The sequence below is a fragment of the Elephas maximus genome, chromosome 12 (genome assembly GCF_024166365.1).
Source record: "Elephas maximus indicus isolate mEleMax1 chromosome 12, mEleMax1 primary haplotype, whole genome shotgun sequence".
Taxonomy (NCBI): Eukaryota; Metazoa; Chordata; class Mammalia; order Proboscidea; family Elephantidae; genus Elephas; species Elephas maximus.
The window spans coordinates 91,048,175-91,068,487 of record NC_064830.1 but is presented as its reverse complement, the minus strand read 5'-3'; the positions used below and the strand labels follow the sequence as shown (position 1 = coordinate 91,068,487).

The window sequence follows — 20,313 nt, the reverse complement described above, 5'->3', positions numbered from 1 at the left end:
AAAATATTTACTGAACTATAACACTATCTGTAGGTTTTGTTTGGCCCTTACCATAAACTGCTATATACAGTAACTGTCATATTTGTGCCCATTCCAAAGAAAGGTGATTCAACAGAATGCAGAAATTATCAAACAATATCATTAGTATCACACACATTTCAGTAAAGTTTTGCTGAAAGAATTAAAAAACTGTTGCAGCAGTACATTGACAGGGAACTGCCAGAAATTCAAGCCAGATTCAGAAGAGGATGTGTGTCATGGATTGAATTATGTCCCCCTAAAAATGTGTGTATCAATTGGGCTGGGCCATGATTCCCAGTATTGTGTGATTTTCTTACATGTTGTTAGTCCTGCCTCTATGATGTTAATGAGGGAGGATGGGCAGCAGTTGTGTTAGTGAGGCAGGACTCAACCTACAGGAATGGATTGTGTCTTGAGACAATCTCTTGAGATACAAAAGAGAGAAGCAAGCAGAGAGATAGGGGGATCTCATACCACCAACAAAGCAGCACCAGGAGCTGAGTGTGTCCTTTGGACGTGGGGTCCCTGCGCCTGAGAAGCTCCTCGACCAGGGAAGACAGATGACAGAAAGCCATCCCCTGGAGCTGACACTCTAAATTTGGACTCGTAACCTACTAGACCGCGAGAGAATAAACTTCTCTTTGTTAAAGCCATCCACTTGCGGTATTTCTGTTACAGCAGCACTAGATAACTGAGACAACGTAGAACAAGGGATAGCATTGGTGATGTCAGATGGATCCTGGCTGAAAGCAGAGAATATCAGAAAGGTGTTTACCTGTGTTTTATTGACTATGCAAAGGCATTCGATTGTGTAGATCGTAACAAATTATGGATAACATTACAAAGAATGGGAATTCCAGAACACATAACTGTGCACATGAGGAACCTGTACATAGATCAAGAGGCAGTCATTAGAAAAGAACAAGGGGCTGCATGGTTTAAAGTCAGAAATGGTGTGCATCAGGGCTGTATTCTTTCACTACACTTACTCAACCTGTATGCTGAGCAAATAATCCGAGAAGCTGGACTATACAAAGAAAAACGTGGCATCAGGTTGGAGGAAAACTCATTAAATATCTGTAATGTGCAGATGACACAGCCTTGCTTGCTGAAAGTGAAGAGGATTTGAAGCACTTACTGATGAAGATCAAAGACCACAGCCTTCAGTATGGATTACACCTCAACATAAAGAAAACAAAAATCCTCACAACTGGACCAATAAGCAATACCATGATAAATGGAGAAAAGACTGAAGTTGTCAAGGATTTCATTTTACTTGGATCCACAATCAATGCACATGGAAGCAGTAGCCAACAAATCAAATGACATATTGTATTGGGTAAATCTGCTGCAAAAGACTTATTTAAAGTGTTAAAAAGTAAAGATGTTACTTTAAGGACTAAGGTTCGCCTGACCCAAGCCATGTGTTTTCAGTCACCTTATATGCATGTGAAAGCTGGACAATGAATAAGAAAGACCAAAGAATTGAAGCCTTTAATTATGGTGTTGGCGAAGAATACTGAATACACTATGGACTGCCAAAAGAATGAACAAAATCTGTTGTCTTGGCTATCTAGTGCTGCTGTAACAGAAATACCAAAAGTGGATCGCTTTAACAAAGAGAAATCTATTCCCTTACAGTCTAGTAGAAGTCTGAATTTAGGGCTTCAGCTCCAGGGGAAGGCTTTCTCTCTCTGCCAGCTTTGGAGAAGGTCCTGGTCATCCATCTTCCTCTGGTCTAGAAGCTTCTCAGCACAGGAACCTCAGGTCCAAAGGACGCACTCTGCTCCTGGTGCTACTTTCTTGGTGGTATGAGGTCTCCTTGTCTCTCTGCTTGCTTCTCTCTTCTATACCTCAAAAGAGATTGGTTTAAGACTATCTAATCTTGCAGATTTTATCAACCTAGCTGCCACTAATCCCATCTCATCAACATCATAGAGATAGGATTAAAACACATAGGGAAATCACATCAGATGACAACATGGTGGACGATCAGACAATACTGGGATTCATGACCTACCCAAGTTGACAGATATTTTGGGGGAACACAACTTGATCCATGACATCTGTCTTGGAAAAAAGTACAGCCAGAATGCTCCTTAGAAGTGAGAGTGGGGAGACATCATCTCATATACTTTGGACATGTTATGAGGCGGAACCAGTTCCTGGAGAAGGACATCATGTTTGGTAGAATAGAGGGGTCGGCAAGAAAGAGGAAGACCCTTAATGAGATGGACTGACACAGTGGCTGCAACAACGGGCTCAAGCATACCAACAACTGTGAGGATGGCAAAGGACAAGACAGAGTTTCATTTTGTTGCACATAGGGTCACTGTGAGTCACAACTGACTGGCACATAACATTCTTCTGTTGATAAGCATTGGGTAGGCTCTACTTCGGGGATATTATGAACAGCATTGCTGTGATCATTCTAATCCATATATTGTGCTGAACATGTACGTGCATTCTGTTGGGTATATACCCAGAAGTGGGTTGCTAGATCATAAGGTATGCATATGTTCACCTCTAGTTAAAAACAAAACAAAAAATCAAACCCATTGCCCTCAAGTCAGATCTGCTCCATGGGACTATTTTGGCTGTAATATTTAGAGACTCAGATCACCAGGTCTTTTCCCTGTGGTACTGCTGAGTGGGACTGAACCACCAACCTGTATGTAGGTTAATGGTCTAGTGCAACCTGTTTGCATCACCCACGTACCTTCACCTCTAGTAGATACATCCAAATAGCTTCCCAAAGTACTTTTAACAATTTGTATTTCCACCAGCAACGAAAGAGACTTCTAGTTGTTCCACATCCTTGCCAAAACTTGGTTTTATCAGTCTTTTTAATTTCACCCCTATTGGTAGGTGTGTAGTGGTATCTCATTGTTTTGCCTCTCCACAAGGCTAATGAAATTGAGTACCATTTAGATGGTAGATTTTAAGTTTATTTTACTTTTATTATAAAATAAATGTTTATTGTAGAAAACTTTAAAATGCAGAAATAAAACAGAAAATAAAATTCATATATTTGGTATGTTTTTCAAAAATAAAATTTGGATCTACTTATATAATTCATATAGGAATAAGTTTTATATTTGAAAACTTAGTGTGTGTGATCTCTTATGTCTTCATTATTTGGATATACTACAATTTTATTTACTCATCCCTCTCTTGGCAATTAGTTTATTTCCAATTTGTCACTGTATCAGTGTCTATTGCTGTTGTAGCAAATTACCACATACTTTGTGGCTTATAACTACACAAATTTATATTACTGTTCTGGAGGTCAGAAATCTGAAATGGGCCTCACTGGGTGAAAATCAAGGGAAAATGCAGGTCTTATGTTCCTTCTGGAGACTCTAGGGGAGAATCCATTTCTTGGCCTTTACAAGTTTCTAGAGGCTGCCTGCATTCCTGGGCTCGTGGCCCCCTACCACCTGCAAAGACAGCAATGGCTTTCTCTCATTGTACCATTTTAACTAACACTGACTCTTCTGCCTCCCTTTTTCACATTTAAGGACCCCTGTGATTACTAAGGAGACCTGGTGGCAAAGTGGCTACAGCAATTGACTGCTAACTGAAAGGTTAGAAGTTGGAGACCATCGGTGGCTCTGTGGGAGAAAGATGTGGCTATCTCCTTCAGTAGAGATTTTGAGCCTTGAAAACCTTATGGGGTCGCTACGAGTTGGAACCGACAGCAGTGGATTTTGGGTGATTACTTCAGGCCCACTCAGATAATCCAAAACGATCTCCCAATCTCAAGGGTGGCTGATCAGCAATCTCTCTGTAACTAACTGCCACATCCATTCACTTCCCCATGAGTAGGATTTCAGTTCCCCAAACCTGAGGTGATATCTCAGCTGGAGGACTGGGAAGAGCCATGGATCCTGGATCTACCGAGTGCTGGGAATAGGAAGGCTTCCAGTAGTGCTTGCCCAGGAGGGTGAGGAAGAGACCTAGTCAAGTGCAAATAGTGAAGAGGAAGGGAAGTCACTTTAATGATGCCCCTTCTGTGTGCCAGACACAGAGGCAGGTTGGCATGTATTTCACTTATTCATCCCTACTGCCCTGCGAAATTAGTACACATGATCATCATAATGGTATTGAATTCTTGGACTTCAGACTTGCTCCTCTCACTAGACTTCATTCAACAACAGTGATGCTCTGTAATGGTCATAAAAGTAGCAAGTTCCTTCAAAATTTTAAACTTATTCAAGATCAGCATGCTTGTATAGTGAAGAAATAGGATAAATTTGATGAGTATGGGAAACTTCAATTACAGCACATTGTTTTCTAGGCATAAAGAAACTTCTTGTTAAAGCAAAATCTTATATTGAGGCTGGTGAACTTCTCCCCACCATCCTACCCAAAGTGAGAGAATGGCAGAGTTAACCAAACTTCATTAAGTTTAGAAACAGCCAGTTAGGTTAACAGAGAAAGTAGGATTCTTCTCTCTTGGTTCCACAGGAAATGAAGGGAAGCTGGGCATCTGTGCTCAACTTCTATAGGAGCACCCTCCATCTTGGTCAATAGTCTACTTTCCTCTTGGTTGCAGGTGAGCTGGGGCAGAAATTACAGGTAGGCAGAGGAAGCCTCTGCCTGGAAGACATATCAAGAAGGTGTGATAATGCGGTGTCACACCTGAGAAATACTCTGTGGCTAAACTGGGGTGGAGGTGATGTTTGCCCCTGTGCTCCAGAAACTGAAGGGTGCCTGGCCTGGAAAAGTCCCATAGCTTCCTCTAAAGGTTTGAAATCCCATGGTTGGGACATGGACATGGCTGCTCAATTTTTGTGGAAAAGCCTCATTGGACGTGGTATGTCCCTGTGGCTCAAAGGATTAGGAACAGTTCTCCTGTGTTTGTATCTTCTCTGAACAACAGGATTAATCTGACTGATTAATGCCTGGATGCTTTAACTGATCACTGTGGAGAATCATAAATACAAACTCTTTAACAGCTAGGCTACTTCTAATGGTCAAGGAGTTGGTTGTTTTTTTTAATTGATATTTTTTAAATGTTTTAGGCTGTGCTTTATGCTGACCATGTTTTTCTGACACACACAAAGAGATATTCCTGGAGTCGAGATCTTCTCAGGCTTTCTTGGTAAATAAGTTTAGCTGAATGTTCACTACTCATTTTGGTCATTCAGTATTCTTTTAGCCAAAGCATTTTTTAGAAATTTGAGTGAGTACCTTAGCAACTACTTTCACCTATGTGCATATTCATAAAAGTATTAGTCATGGCTCATGATGATGATGTCCTGTAGGAAAACAAAACTCAGCAAAAATCTGAAAATTGTACCTCTGCATGACAGAGCCTCTGGAGCTGTTGGGATTGGAATGTCTCCCAAATTCAAGAGGTCTTTGGCCAGGGCTTTGCCCGCTCCACAAGGGAAGGCAGGCTCTGAAGGAAAAAGCAATAAAAGCCATTGCTGTTGATTCCTACTCATGGCGACCACATATATTAGATCAGAACTGCTTCATATGGTTTTCTTGGCTGTATTCTTTATAGAAGATTGACAGGCCTTTCTTCCATGGCACTGCAGGGTGAGCTCAAACTGCTTTTAGGTTAGTAGATGAGTGCAAAGCATTTGCGCCTCCCAGGGACTTGGGATATTAGCCTTGTTGTTGTTGTTGTTAGGTGCCATCGAGTCATAGCGACCCTATGCACAACAGAACGAAACACTGCCCAGTCCTGAGCCATCCTTACAATCATTGTTATGCTTGAGCTCACTGCTACAGCCACTGTGTCAATCCACCTCATTGAGGGTCTTCCTCTTTTCTGCTGACCCTGTACTCTGCCAAGCATGATATCCTTCTCCAGGGACTGATTCCTCCTGACAACATGTCCAAAGTACGTAAGACACAGTCTCGCCATCTTTACTGCTAAGGAGCATTCTGGTTGTACTTCTTCCAAGACAGATTTGTTTGTTCTTTTGGCAGTTCATGGTATATTCAATATTCTTTGCCAACGCCACAATTCAAAGGTGTCAATTCTTCGGTCTTCCTTATTCATTCATTGTCCAGCTTTCACATGCATATGATGCGACTGAAAATACCACGGCTTGGGTCAGGCGCACCTTAGTCTTCAAGATGACATCTTTGCTCTTCAACACGCGGAAAATACCCATTCATAATTGTGGCACAAATAATTAGCAATAAACAAAAATATCAAAGGACTTGACTTGAAAAATATATTTTTGCCAACAAATCAGCTATTTCTACTCTGTTTAAAACTTAATTTGCAGTTTCATGTAATATTTTTGCTTTATAATCTCTTGCATCCTATTTCCTCTTCTTCATTTCTACTAGCTGGGAAATGGTGACAAATGGAGTGGCTGTATTTGTGTTTGAGATGAAAGGTACAGTTGAGAATGAACTTGAAGAAGGTACAAGGTGTTTAGGTGTTGTCAAAGCTCCCACGGTGGGTAGAATATGGTGGAAGGTGGCATTTTATTTTACAGTCAGTCTAATATAAACCAAGTGTATAAAAATGTGAAAATGAAAGCATCGATCAATTTTTGTATCTTATTTTATGTCATTTTAATTTTTAACCGAGCCAGCTTTTATAGTTTTAACATTATCAGCTAAAGTAGGGAAATAACATTTTATTAATTTTTCACTCTGATTTAAATATGGTGAAAAAAAAAATTGCTAGTCTTGTCAAGGCAACCTTTTGGGGTCAGTGGAATTCTACACTGCAGATGCCAGTCTCCTCCAAAGAGGGATAGACACCTTCGCTGGGTGAGCTGATGACTACTCTCTCTCCAGGCATGAAGGACAATAGATCTAGTCCGTTAGCCAAGTGAGAACTACTGGAGACCGATCATCACCTGCCATTATACCCCTTCAGGAAAGCCAAAACGTGAGCATCTCTTCCTCACTGCCTTCTTTTGAAGGTGTTTGGAACTCTTGCCATTCTAAATGTTAATAAACATGAACATATTTTTGATATTGAAGCTGGCATTGCTAATTTGAGCTCTTGACCTGGCATCTGTCTAACCTCTTGGGGAAGGCAGTAAGACTAACCTGGCACTCTTCGGGTACTCTTTTGAGGTGGGGGCTCCTTACTAGCATTGGTGCTGTTGACACCCTTTCTCTCAAATCATTTCAGCAAAGCTTCCAAATCAACTTGTTTCCTTGCATGCCAGCATCCCCCATTCCTCTTCCTTTTGGGTCCTAGGAATGCTACTGAAATATTTTCGATGAGTCAGACATTTTCTAGGGGATCTTTTATAAAATGAAAAGAGGTCTACTTAATTTAGTTGTAAACAGAGGAACACGTGGCACCAAATAAATTTTTCTACCCATTTCTCAATAGAAAGTTCTTAGGGTCTATCTACCAGTGCTGTCCAAAGGACCTTTCTGTGATGATGGGAAACTCTATCTGTGCTGATTTTGAATGTGGCTTTTGACTGAGGAAATTAATTTTAAATTTTAATTAATTTAAATAGCCTCTTGTGGCTAGAGATAACCATATTGAACAACTGAACTCTATGTATTCTCATGGCAGCTGTGACTGATGGTTGGTATCATGTTACTTCTGGTTCCTAACGTAGTAGTGTTGCAGTAGTTATGCACTCAGCCGTGGACCAAAAGGTCAGCAGTTTGAACCTGCCAGCCACTCCGTGGGAGAAAGATATGGCAGTTTGTTTTGGTAAAGAGTTACAGCCTGGGAAACCCTATGGGGCAGTTCTACTCTGTCCTATAGGGTCGCTATGAGTCAGAATTGACGTGACAGCAATAGTTTGGATTTTTAACTTAGTTATGCCCCTCTGTCTTTCTAGAGAGCTGGTGGTTGGGAATTATCTAAATAGATTTAATGGCTTCAGACTGACTTCTGTGCACTCAGGCCTGGACCTGTTTTTCACAGGTTCCCATGTCCCAAGGCTTAAGTGGGCTTATTTCTCATACTCACACTCCCTCACTGGCTTATATCCTCCTAAGCCAAAAGTATCAACTTCTTAGTTTTGCTTAGGGAAAAAGAATTTGACGGTCTTTTTTTTCTAGCCAGTTCATGCTAACCACTACAAAAATACTGATTATGTATTTTGAACCCAATTTATAGTCAAACCCTTATTTTCCTGCCAGGGTTAAGACCCCTCAAGTACATATACTGCCACTTGCTTTCTTTTCAATAGGACTTTAATTAAAAAAAAAATGTCATATATTTTTGAATTAAATTAAAAAATACGTTTTTTAATTAAAAATATACATGCTGATTAAGAACGTACGAAATTGGTAAGGGCAAGAAAATAATGAAATCAAGAGGAAACTAGCGGGATTTGAGAGGATCTAAACAGCAGCAACAGAGTAAGTCAATCATAACAAATTATGGGTAATATTGTGAAGAATGGGAATTTTAGAACACTTAATTGTGCTCATGTGGAACTTGTACATAAATCAAGAAGCAGTAGTTTGAACAGAACAAGGGGATTCCGTATAGTTCAAAATTAGAAAAGGCGTGCAGCAGGGTTGTGTCCTTTCACCTTATTCAATCTGTATGCTGAACAAACAACCCAAGAAGCTAAATACATGAAGACGAACACGGCATCAGGATTTAAGGAAGACACATTAACAATGTGCAATATTAAGAAGACACAACCTTGCTCGCTGAAAATGGAGATGACCTGAAGCGCTTACTGGTGAAGTCTAAGACTACAGCCTTCAGTATGGATTACATCTGAACATGAAAAAAACAAAAAACCTCACAACTGGACTGATAAACTACATCATGATAAAAAGAGAATTTGACATTGTCAACAATTTCTTCTACTTGGATCAACAATCAATGTCCGTGGAAGCAGGAGTCAAGAAATCAAACGATGTATTGAATTGGGCAAATCTGCTACAAAAAACCACTTCAAGTTTTCAGAAGCAAAGATGACATTTCGATGACGAAGGTGTGTCTAACCCCAGCCATAGTCTTTTTGATCACCTCATATGCATGTGAAAGCTGGATAAAGAAAAAGGAGGAAAGAAGAATTGATGTGCTCAAAATGTGGTGCTGATGAAGAATACTGATTATTCTGTGGACTGCCAAGAGAATGAATAAGCCAGTCTTAAAAGAAACACAACCAGGGTGTTCCTTAGACAAAGATCGTGAGACTTTAACTTGCTCACTTTGGACACATCATCAGGAAAGCCCAACTGCTAGAAAAAAAACATCATGTTTGGCGGAAGGTCAATCAAAACAAGGGAACTCCTTCATGAGATGGATTGACACAATGGCTGCAGCATGGAACTCAACACACCTTCGATCCTGAAAACAGTGCAGGACCAGGCACTGTTTCAATCTGTTATACACAAGGTTGCCACAAGCTGGAACCGACTCGATGGCAACTAATAAGAACAACAACAACAAATAGCAGCAATTCATAAATGCAGACCTAGGATGAGGTTAAGGACATGCAAATAATTTCAAACAGATTTCTTGTTTTGGTAAGCTGTAGGGAGAGTACTGCAATCAGCTTAATTTATTTAACCTGAATATAATGTGCTCCGCATACAAAAGGGATATGGTTCCTCAAGGACTGTAATTGATATCTCTTGAATACAAGTAGTTTATTTGGGGGTGGGTGTGTTGAGGAAACACTGACAGGGAAGTGGAGAAGAGACATAGAGAAGGGAAGACAGCTAATAAAGCAGCTTCCATTGTGGGTGAATGTGAGTAAACCCATGAGGAAAACGGGTAAACAGTGTAAAACATACACTTCAGAGATCTTCAACCCAAGGGGAGAGGGAGATCCAGTATTTAAACTCAAATTCCCATCTATCATTGTGTTGAGGGCTGCTCCCAGGATGTGTGATTACCCAGCAGGAGCAGTGGCCATTCATGATTTTAGAAAAAGCCTGCAGGTAAAGATACAGACACTGCAAGTCAGATGAGAAAACGAAGGGGTAAGGCAGGGCACCAATAGCATCTGCTACAAGTATTGACTTCAACCTAACACTAGGGTCTAGTCTAGTGGCATACTAATTTTAGTTTACGAAAAAATTTTAGTATTTCTTAATATCTCATTAATTACTAATGAGTAGCCCTTAGTTTGTTTCAAAAGTTTATGCGATATTTTTCTATATAAACCACAGAAAGACGCTCTTAAATTGTTCATACTCCATCAAATAGTCCCCTTTTTTTAAGCGGAACCACAGAACCAAGCTACCATGCCTCCCTTCTTCCTTAACTAGACCGGAGGGAATGAAGGTATGGTGAATTCAAGAGAGACTGGAAACAAGAGCTTATTATATTTTCTATAAAGTTAATTCTTGACTACATCAGGAGGTAAACCACAAAAAGAGGGTCCCCACAGAATACCATTTCAGTTCCTTTTTATTACATTTCAGGAAATAATCAAATTATATATGCTTGCAGTAGTGATTAAGTTCTGATCTCTAAATGGTAGCTTTTCCTGTTAACATCATGTAGATATCTGTCCTCTGTGAGTACCCTGATGCTTAATAAGGCTTGCGCGCCGATTGAAAGATTTTCCACATTTGTCACACCTATAGGGTCTCTCTCCAGTATGAATGACCTTATGTCGATGAAGATTTGATTTGAAACTAAACGTTTTCCCACAATCTGTACATTGAAAAAACTCCTCCTTGGTGTGGGTTCTTTGATGCTGAATGAGATCTACATTCCGACCAAAGGACTGCCCACATTCACTACATCTATGCGTGTTCTCTCTAGTATGAATTTGTTGATGGCTCATAAGGGTTGACTGCCTACTGAAGGCTTTTCCACATTCAAGGCACTTATGGGGTTTTTCTCCACTATGGGTTAACTGATGTCTAATACGTGTTGAATTCTGACTAAATGTTCTCTCACATTCACTACATTTATAGGGTTTTTCTTTGGTATGAATCCTCTTATGTTCAACAAGATATGAGACCTGACGGAAAAACTTTCCACAGTCATGACATTTGTATGGTTTATCTGGTGGGTGACATTTATGGACAATAAGAGATGACTTCTGTTTGAAGGCTTGTCCACAAATGTTACACTCAAAAGGATTCTCTGAAGTGTGAATTCTTTGATGTCGAACAAAATCTGTCTCATGCCTGATGACCACTCCACATTCACTGCATTCGTAATGTTTTGGTCTTGTAAGAATTTGCTTATGCCTAAAAAGCAATGGCCTCTGATTGAAGGGTTTCCCATATTCGTATCTGCCCTGCTCCTTTGTTCGAGCATTCTGATCTTCAATAAAACTAAGGTTTTCAAGGAAGCCCTCCTCACATTCGTCACCACAAGTAGGGAGTGCAAGTCTGAAATTGTCCACAAATTCATCACATTTATGTAATCTTTCAGAGGTTTTCTTGGCCTTCTCTTGCTGTACTACTGATACCTTATCTGATACTAATTCTTCAGAAACTGTCTGCATTGAAGTTAGCTTTTTCGTCTTGTATCTGGCTTCAGAACCTAGCCAAACAAAAAGAAAATACATAAATGATGTTTGCACTGCAGAAGGAAAAAAAAGGAAAAGCAGCTGATTGTTTGGGATATAAGACAATCAAATGAAATTATCAAGTGCTTACTTGGCTACATCAGTTAATTATTTCATTATTATTAAATTATTAAATTCATAATATTCATAATAAATATTATGAATTTAATAATTGTCTTAGCCTTTGTAACAGAAAGAGCTCTTTATATCAACTGACCAAAAAAAAAAAAAAATGTACAAGAGTGTGTGCCAGAGAATGTGAGAACAGAACAAGTCTATCACCATTATTGGAAAAACAACTTCCTCTGGTCATCCATCACTGATAAGAACCAGTAGCGTCACGTAAATACAGAAGAAGTAACGTTCTATACTTTCTAGATATGTATGTTTGTAATAATTCTGGGTGAAAAAAATTAAAAATGGAGAAAACATAGGAGAGAGCAGGAAAGGAACCGGGGGAAACAGGTACAAAATCTAATAGAACACAGCAGCGGATCCCAACCACGGTTGATTTTACTCCACAGGGGACATTTAGCAATGTCAGGAGACATTTCTGTCACAAGTGGGGTAGTGCTACTGGCACCCAGTGGGTAAAGGCAAGGATACTGTTAAACACCCTATGATGCCTAGGGCATCCCTCTACCCCCAAACTAAGCATTTTCCAGCCCAAAATGTCAGCAGTGCTGAGGTTGAGAAACCTGAAGTAGAGGGATGTGAAAAAGGTTAGAAGGGAAATCAGGAAAAAGTAAGTATACCAAAGAATACTGAGGGAATATGAAAAAGAAAATGAAAGTAAGAGAACAAGAGATACTATGGCAAAAGTATAAGCAATAAGAGTAGAATAAAGGAGTATCTGGGGTCTAGGGTGGTTGTCATTTTGAAAACAGCAGACCAGCTACTTCAAAGAAACAGTACACGGCAGTGGAAAGAGGATAAGCTTCACACAGACTTCCAACCAATCCCAATTCTATAAACCTGTGACAGATATTCTAATTTTCAGTTTCTTCATCTAGAAAATGGAATGATAATCATACCTACTACCTTCATGCAGCAGTGGGGCCCAGTAAGTGGGATACATGTCAGGCACCTGGCTCAGGGTCTGGTTCACAGAAGGGGCTTCACTAATGTGACTTCCCTTCCTCTTCACCATTTCCATTTGACTGGGTCTCTTCCTCACCCACCTGGGCAGGCACTACTGGAAACCTTCCTGTTCCCAGCTCTCAGTAGATCCAGGGTCCATGGCTCTTCCCAGTCCTCCAGCTGAGAGATCACCTCAGGTTTGGGGAACTGAAATCCTACTCGTGGGGAAGTAAATGGGATGTGGTGGTTAGTGAGCTGTAGAGAGATGTCCCGGAGCTCAGTCTCAATCCCTTTGGTCTACAGTGGTAAGCAGAGATCAGGACAATGGTTAAAAGGGCTGATGAGAACCGAAATTGGCACAATATTTGTGAAAATTTGGCAATCTTTTTTGAAGGCCTAAACAATATTCATACCCTTCAACCTGGTAATTTAACCCTTAAAAATCCAGCCTAAGGAAAAACTAGGACAAAAATTAACGTACCAGAGATGTTCAACAGTGTTATAACCAGGGCTTCAAACGAGTTTGTTCCAGTTCAAACCCCTTCTGAGAATTTGCATTTCCATCCGATAAACTGAATGCGAATCTACATTTTAACAAGATCCTCAGGTGATTCTTATGTATAATAAATTTTGAGAACCACTGCTCTACTAGTGGTTCTCAGAACTGATCCCTAACCTGCCCGAGAACTTGTTAGAAATGCAAATTCTCAGCAGGGGCCAAGTCTGTTTGAAGTTCTGGTAAAACAGTGCAAAACTGGAAATAGGATGAATGTCAACGGGGGAATGATAACACAAAGCCTATGAAGACACAGTTTATAGGCAGATATTAAAAATCCATGTGTTCAAAGAGTATCCGTGAGAATACAAAAACGCTCCCTATATTTATTAAGGGAGAATACGAAACTCATATATAGCATTTGTGTCGTTTTTAAAAACTTTATATAGGAAAAATAAAAAGTAAACCAAAATGTTATACACTGATTATTTGTGGGCAATGGGCCTGCAGATGCCTTTTATCTTCTACTTTATTTGTTGATGTTCTTTCCAAAATTTCTATTAGGAACATGTATTATTTTTATAACTAGTAAATCTCTAAAGAAGTGCTGTGATACAGTAAAGAAGCACTCTAAAATACTGCTGTTGAACAAACAAGAGTAGAAATTTTCTTGAAAACTCATTCATCAATGTATTTTAAGAAACTTAAAGTGCCCGTATCCTTTAACTCCAAAATTCTAAGTCTTGGGGAATCATCAGAAATGCATATGAAGTTTTATAGTCAGAGGCATCCTCTGGGACATTGTAACAAAGAAAATGACACACACAAGCAAACCAACAAAGTCAAAGTGAACATCCCCAAATGAGAAAATAATTAATTATTATTATGTATCATACAGTGGCATTATGTTATGGTCATTTATTATATTTATGGGGGATTTTAATAACATAGGGAAAATGCTGATGTTACAATATTAAGTTTAAAAAGAATTATGCCATTATATACAGAATATGCTCACATACCTTTTTTAAAGCATAGGAAAAAAGACTGGAAAGGAACATTCCAAAACATTAATAGTGCTACCCCTGAACATTTTTCCCTTCCCTTGATACTCTTCTGTACCTTCCACATATTCAGTTATGCCCCTGTAATGATTTTAAAATGAAAATAAATATTACAAAAAACCAGAGGTTGGTGGACAATCCCACTAGAGGTGGTCACAACTGTGCCAAGAGTATCAATGTGGGGGGTCAAATACGCGGCCCCAGGAAGAAAACTATTACCGGCCCCAACACCTCAGAGAGGGCACAGAAAACTCCACCATAGGAGACTACATGAGAATAAGGCAAGCATAGGCTCTTGGGAAGATGGAAGTAGTGAGGGTTCAGATACAAAGTTAGTTAGAAATGATTTCCAGGGCACCCACTGGTGTTGCAAACAAGGAAGTTGCCCATTCCAGAGAGAGGAAAGAAATAAACTTTGCAAGAGATAAATTCCAAAGCTAAACTTTTCAAGAGATAAACTCCACAGCTGAGCTTTGGAATCCAAATGGGCCGTAATTTTTTTCCACTCCTAGAGGTCTAATACACGTGGATGTGAACAGTGGGTGTGGGTGGGGATGCAGAGTGGATTAAGTGCGCTTGAGCTCTAAACAAAAAGCAACTATTCATCAGCCAGGTCCGCAATCCCTTATTGGATACCACAGATGTATTTCAGAATTTTTCCAGATTTAAGAAAGGTGAGTTGGCATATATACTTATATTATGTAATGCTCCCAAAAGGCTTGGTGCTGCATCCCAAATCAAACACATTGATATTTCTTAGGCTAACTACACAGATATGCACACCAAGTGGGAAAAATAGAGACTATAAATAGCTTCATGTAGTAAAATCAAGCTTTGCCACCTGAACATTTCAGGTCAGATTTCTGTAGCCAAATCTTGAAAACTTCTGGCTTTCAGCTTTTTCTGATTCTGGAATTCAGATAAGGGACTGAAGACCTGGGCAAACACTGAAAATACACAAACAAAGCCAAACCTTAAAGCCCAAGTCATTACCCAAGAAGATCAGGTTTCTGTAATTCTCCAGCATAACGTCTCTGTAGAGGTACTTCTGGGCTGAGTCTAGGTTTTCCCATTCCTCTCTGGTGAAGGACATAGCCACGTCCTCAAATGACAGCAACTCCTGAAAAAACAGCTAATAATTAAAACTTCATTCTTACAGTAACTGTGTAGGTTGTTATTATTATTCTACAGGTGAGGAAACAGATTTGATGAGGTAAAGCTACTTGGCCAAGGGCCCTCATTAAATAGTGGATTTAGGGTTCAACTCAGGTCTTCTGAGACTCAGGCCAGGCAGGTTCATTCTTCTATACCATGGGTCAACACAGGGGCCAGATGATAAATATTTGAGGCTTTACAGGAGATTTGATCTCTGCTGTAACTATTCAACTCTGCTGGTATAGCACAAAAACAGCCATAGACAATAGGTAAGTGAACGGGCATGGCTGTGTTCTGATAAAACTTTACTAACAGATCCAGGCCTGTTTGCCTATCCCTGCTCTATACAATGCCAGTTTTTACAAATAATAAGCTCTCTAGGTGGCGTAAACAGTTTGCACTCGACTACCAACCTAAAGACTGGTGGTTCGAACCCATCCAGCGGTAGGTATTATGGAAGAAAAGGCCTGGTGAGCTTCTTCTGTAAAGATTATTTCCAAAAAAATCCTATGGAACATATCTATTCTGTAACACATGGGTTCTCCATGAGTTGGAATCACCTCGATGGCAACTAACAAGAACAACATACTTCTCCAGCCCCTAGTTCATTCCTACTGGTCAATTGTGACAACTACATTAGATACAGGGGTGATGGGAAATGGATTGAGAGTGATACAATCTGTAATTGGAGGGGCTTATATTGCATGTATTAATCCGGTTACCCTTAAGAAAGAGATGGTGTTTCCAAATGAGGTAACTGAGGATAGGTTAACGTGCAGAGTACTTACAAAAGATTGGACTGGTTTAATGGTGTTTACAACGAGGTATGGTGAAGTATTCAGGAGCTAGCTATCATGGGGAAGTTGACACACTAGGTCTGATGGGGTAAGGTAGGAGGGGTTATGGGAATCCAGAAAGTTATTGGTGAGGGTGCAAGATTGGAGCAAGGCCCTAAGCTAAAGGAATATAACCACCACACCCTGAAGCCCAGCAGGGAGGGAGCTATGTGAATAAACACACAATCTCTCGGTTTCCTCCAGCCCTCTGTTTCTCTGTCCCCATTCCATCCAGTTGCCAGAGGCCAACCAGAAGCCAGAGGGTAAGGGAGCCCATTATGGTGAATAAAAAAGTCAGCACCCTGAGGTTCGGGTCAAAGTAGGGAAGAGTGGAGGGTAAAGCCAGAGGGGACAAACAGAGCCAATTCACTACAATGTGCAAGGCAGAAGTTCACATTTGCATTGTGTGTTCACTTCATGTATGCTGAGAGAGAAGGTGCCTCCCTCCTGTGTTGCAACCCTTGCAGCAGAGCCCTGGTGTCTGTCTACCACACTCACCTCTCTTACAATACATTATTTGGGTTCAAAGGTTATTTGTATGGGAAAGGCCAAAAATTCTCTCATTTAACTGATCGGTAATAAATACCCATCCCTATCCTGAGAAGCTTCAACTAGCTCCCCTCTGGAGACAGAAACCAAACTCTCTCAAACTTTACGACCTTTCTTTCCCTCGTATCAAACCTGTTTCAAACCTTCTCTCCCCACTATCCTGACTGTCTCTTTTTTTTTTTATCAGAATTTCCCTGCAATCTCCTTAATCTAACCTCTCCAACCATCTGCATTCTCTGACCTACACGAAGATTAACAAATTGAGAGGATACAATCCAATCTACTTTTCACTTGTCTGCCACATGCGTGCTTCTGACCCTAACAACCTGAAGCTAGGTCAGATCTGTGTGAGAACTCCAAAACGGAGGCACTTATCTGTCAAAGTGAATGGCCTGTGTCTGAGCCCAACTCCATTTTAGCCCTCCCTTATCCTCAGCAACTGCTAACCTTTCTACAGACTTAATCCTGCAACTAAGGAAATGTGTTTCTCTGTTTTCCCCGTGGAAACAATGTTCCTAAAAGGAGGGTGTAGACCAAACCCCTTGTCAGCAATCTCCTACACAAGCAACTCTTAGGGATTGTTTGCTAAAAGACCCTCTCCTGGCAAAATGTTCTCAAAAAGGAATCCCTCCCCACTTTAGTCATGAACTTCTATAACTATATGAAATAACCAATCTAAGAAACCTACATGTACAGTTTGAACCAACCCCTATTAATTCCCCGCTTTGAGTTATCCTGCCTTCTGCCTCTTTACATCACTGAGCACCAATCAGAATTTCAAGCATGCAGATACAGCTTTGTAATCTCACCAGCTTGGAGCATTCTAGTTTCGCTTTGTGCGTTGAATGCTTTCCCTGGTTCGAACTGTATTAAACCTTCAATAAATCTTTTATTTTAACAGAGTACGCATTTTTATGCTTTGACAATTTAATGTGGGATTCAAAGGCACCTCACCTCTTGTGGCCCCCAGGACAAGGACTGAGAGCTTTCAGTACTGGCTTGGGCCCTTTGAGCCCTTCAGTCTCCCCGGATTCCTGGGAGTCGTCCCAGGTAAGCCCTCTCAAACTGAACTCTGCCCTCTTTGCATAGAGTTCTTGGAAGTTTATTGTTGGATTCCCTTTTCTTTTGTACTTCCGTTTTCAGTTCACGCTGAACATTCTGATGAGTTTGCTGTCAAATCAGTTTTGGTGAGGCTGACACCTAGTGGCAAATCCCTGATAAGATCCTAGTCTGACCTTGAGAAAACCAGGTTTCAGCCCATTAAATCTGAACTGATTTTTCCTTCAGTGTACAGTGCACATTCAGGTCTCGGTGCCCATTTAGGCTTTAGTGCACATTCAAGTTTTCTAGTACATGCAATTCACTATTTTGGTAAGAGGAAGAATGCTAGTTTTAAGGATTTGGCAGGACCATTTTCAGGCACTCTGGCTACTCATGTGGACAAATGTTTCGACCCCCATACCTGCCAGTTTCTGAGCACTTGCTTGACAAAAATCTCATAACTGGACCAATAAGCAACATCATGATAAACGGAGAAAATACTGAAATTGTCAAGGATTTCATTTTACTTGGATCTTCAATCAATGCCCATGGAAGCAGTGGTCAAGAAATCAAATGATGTATTACACTGGGCAAATGTCCTGAAAAAGACCTCTTTAAAGTCTTAAAAAGCAAGATGTCACTTTGAGAATTAAGCTGTGCCTGACCCAAGCGACTGTATTTTCAACTGCCTCATACGCATGGACAATAAGGAAAACTAAAGAAGAATTCATGTCCTTGAATTATGGTGTTGGTGAAGAATATTGAATACACCATGGAATGCCGGAAGAACAAACAAATCTGTCTAGAAAGAAGTACAGCCAGAATGCTCCTTAGAAGCAAGGATGGTAAGACTTCGTCTCATGTACTTTGGACATGTTATCAGGAGGGACCAGTCCCCGAGGACATCATGCTTGGTAAAGTAGAGGGTCAGCAAAAGAGAGGAAGACCCTCAACAAGATGGATTAACACGGTGGGTGCAACGATGGGGTCAAGCATAACAATGATTGTGAAGACGGTGCAGGACGGGGCAGTGTTTGGTTCTGTTGTACACAGAGTTGTTATGAGTTGGAACCAGCTCGGTGGCACCTAACAACAGCATGACTATACTAAGGACAGTTTAGCACATCAATTGCCCATTTGGAGTTCTTTTGACCTAGACAAACTAGTTTTTCTGCACAGTAAATGAGATGTGGCAACTACAAATGAGACACTTATTTTAACTGGTATATGGAAGTTTCAAAAGTCATTAGGAAAGTAGACTAACTTCCACACAAGACACAATTTCTAAATTGACCAAAAGACAAAAGAAGTTAGAATGTCAGGTGCCTGCTCCCATTCCCTTTGCTCCTTTGCAGACTGTATCATCTCTGTATCCATCCCTGCCTTCTTACCCCTCTACTAACACCCTTTCAGAACTCCCTTTCTTTCCTAATGAATATACATACCAAAGACAAAAAACCTGTTCCTGAAACACCGTTTAAAATCCGATCCCCATGATCTGGGTTGAAGATTAGAGAATTCCTAAAGAGCCTAGTGTCTCCTTTGTCCCTTGGACTCACGGTGAATTACACAGTATTGTTAAAAGATTTTCCAGATGTGTGAAAGGGCCCTTATAAATTTGCTAAAGAATTCAAAGTTCTCATTGAAACTTCTCAGCCTGGGTTGCCTGATTTATTTCAATTAGTTCACATGTTAACAAGCCCCAGGAATGCTCAATTATGGCTAGAGTATGCTGAATAGAAATACCCCTGAGAAAGTCTGACTTTGGATACTACCAAAACAGCTGATGATTTGCTCCATGAAGCCTGGAAGAAGGGGAAGAATTACTTGATGCCCTGAGCAAAGCCTTTCCTCCTATAAAAGAGTGGACAAAAATCCACTCTTGTACACAAAATAAAGATGAAAATGTTTACGATTACCAGCCTGATCATTTCAGAGATTTGCTGAACATTCAGGGCTTGACCCTTTCACCCTGGGTATCCAGAGCTTTTAATGTATCTGGTCTTCACCATGAACTTTCAGCTTTAGCAAAAAGGCATCGGCTGGATTGGAAAGCTGCTCTGATCGCCAAGCTGAGTGGTTTAGCTAATGAGCTTGCTCAAGCTATAGAAACTAAGCAAGATGTAAAGTAAAATAAATTAACAGCCTTGCAATTACAACAATTACAGTCTCCTAATCAAAAGGGATTCAAGTCCTTTGGAGGCACTAAACCTGGAATTTTCCATTACTATAAAAAACCTGGGCACTTTAAGAAGGACTGCATTAAATTGAAAAATAAAATTGGCAATTTGCTGGTGAACAGAACTCAACCTAAGTCAGAATGAAGGGGTTCCAGGGATACAACACGTGGCTTTAAATTCCCAATTTAAACAATTATTAAAGTTAATGGGGAATCTTGTAAATTTTAAATTGACACTAGTACCACCCTCTATGCCATTAACCCTACATATTTACAAAAACCTCTCCCTCAGAATACTAAAACTTCTAAGGTTATGGGGTTGTCTTAACTCATCTAGTGCTGCTATAACAGAAATACCACAAATCGATGGCTCTAACAAAGAGAAATTTATTCTTTCACAGTCTAGTAAGCTACAAGTCCAAATTCAGGGCATCAGCTCCAG

The 20,313-nt window shown here is 40.3% G+C and overlaps 1 protein-coding gene across 4 annotated transcripts in view; it reads right to left on the bottom strand.

Moving 5' to 3' along the window:
- Window positions 1-1,878: 1,878 nt before the first annotated feature.
- LOC126087228 (zinc finger protein 789-like) overlaps window positions 1,879-20,313 on the bottom strand; it is a 40,033-nt gene continuing 21,598 nt past the window's right edge. For 2 of the 4 annotated variants that reach the window (XM_049904488.1, XM_049904487.1), the window contains exons 3-5: window positions 15,085-15,231; window positions 12,653-12,848; window positions 1,879-11,446 (exon numbers count right to left, since the gene is read on the bottom strand). In XM_049904488.1, the coding sequence (XP_049760445.1) occupies window positions 10,443-11,446; window positions 12,653-12,848; window positions 15,085-15,231 (1,347 nt within the window). In that variant the 3' untranslated portion in view covers window positions 1,879-10,442. Of the gene's footprint in view, window positions 11,447-12,652; window positions 12,849-14,069; window positions 15,232-20,313 lie in introns of all 4 variants that reach the window. The other 2 variants (XM_049904490.1, XM_049904489.1) reach the window with 2 other exon arrangements.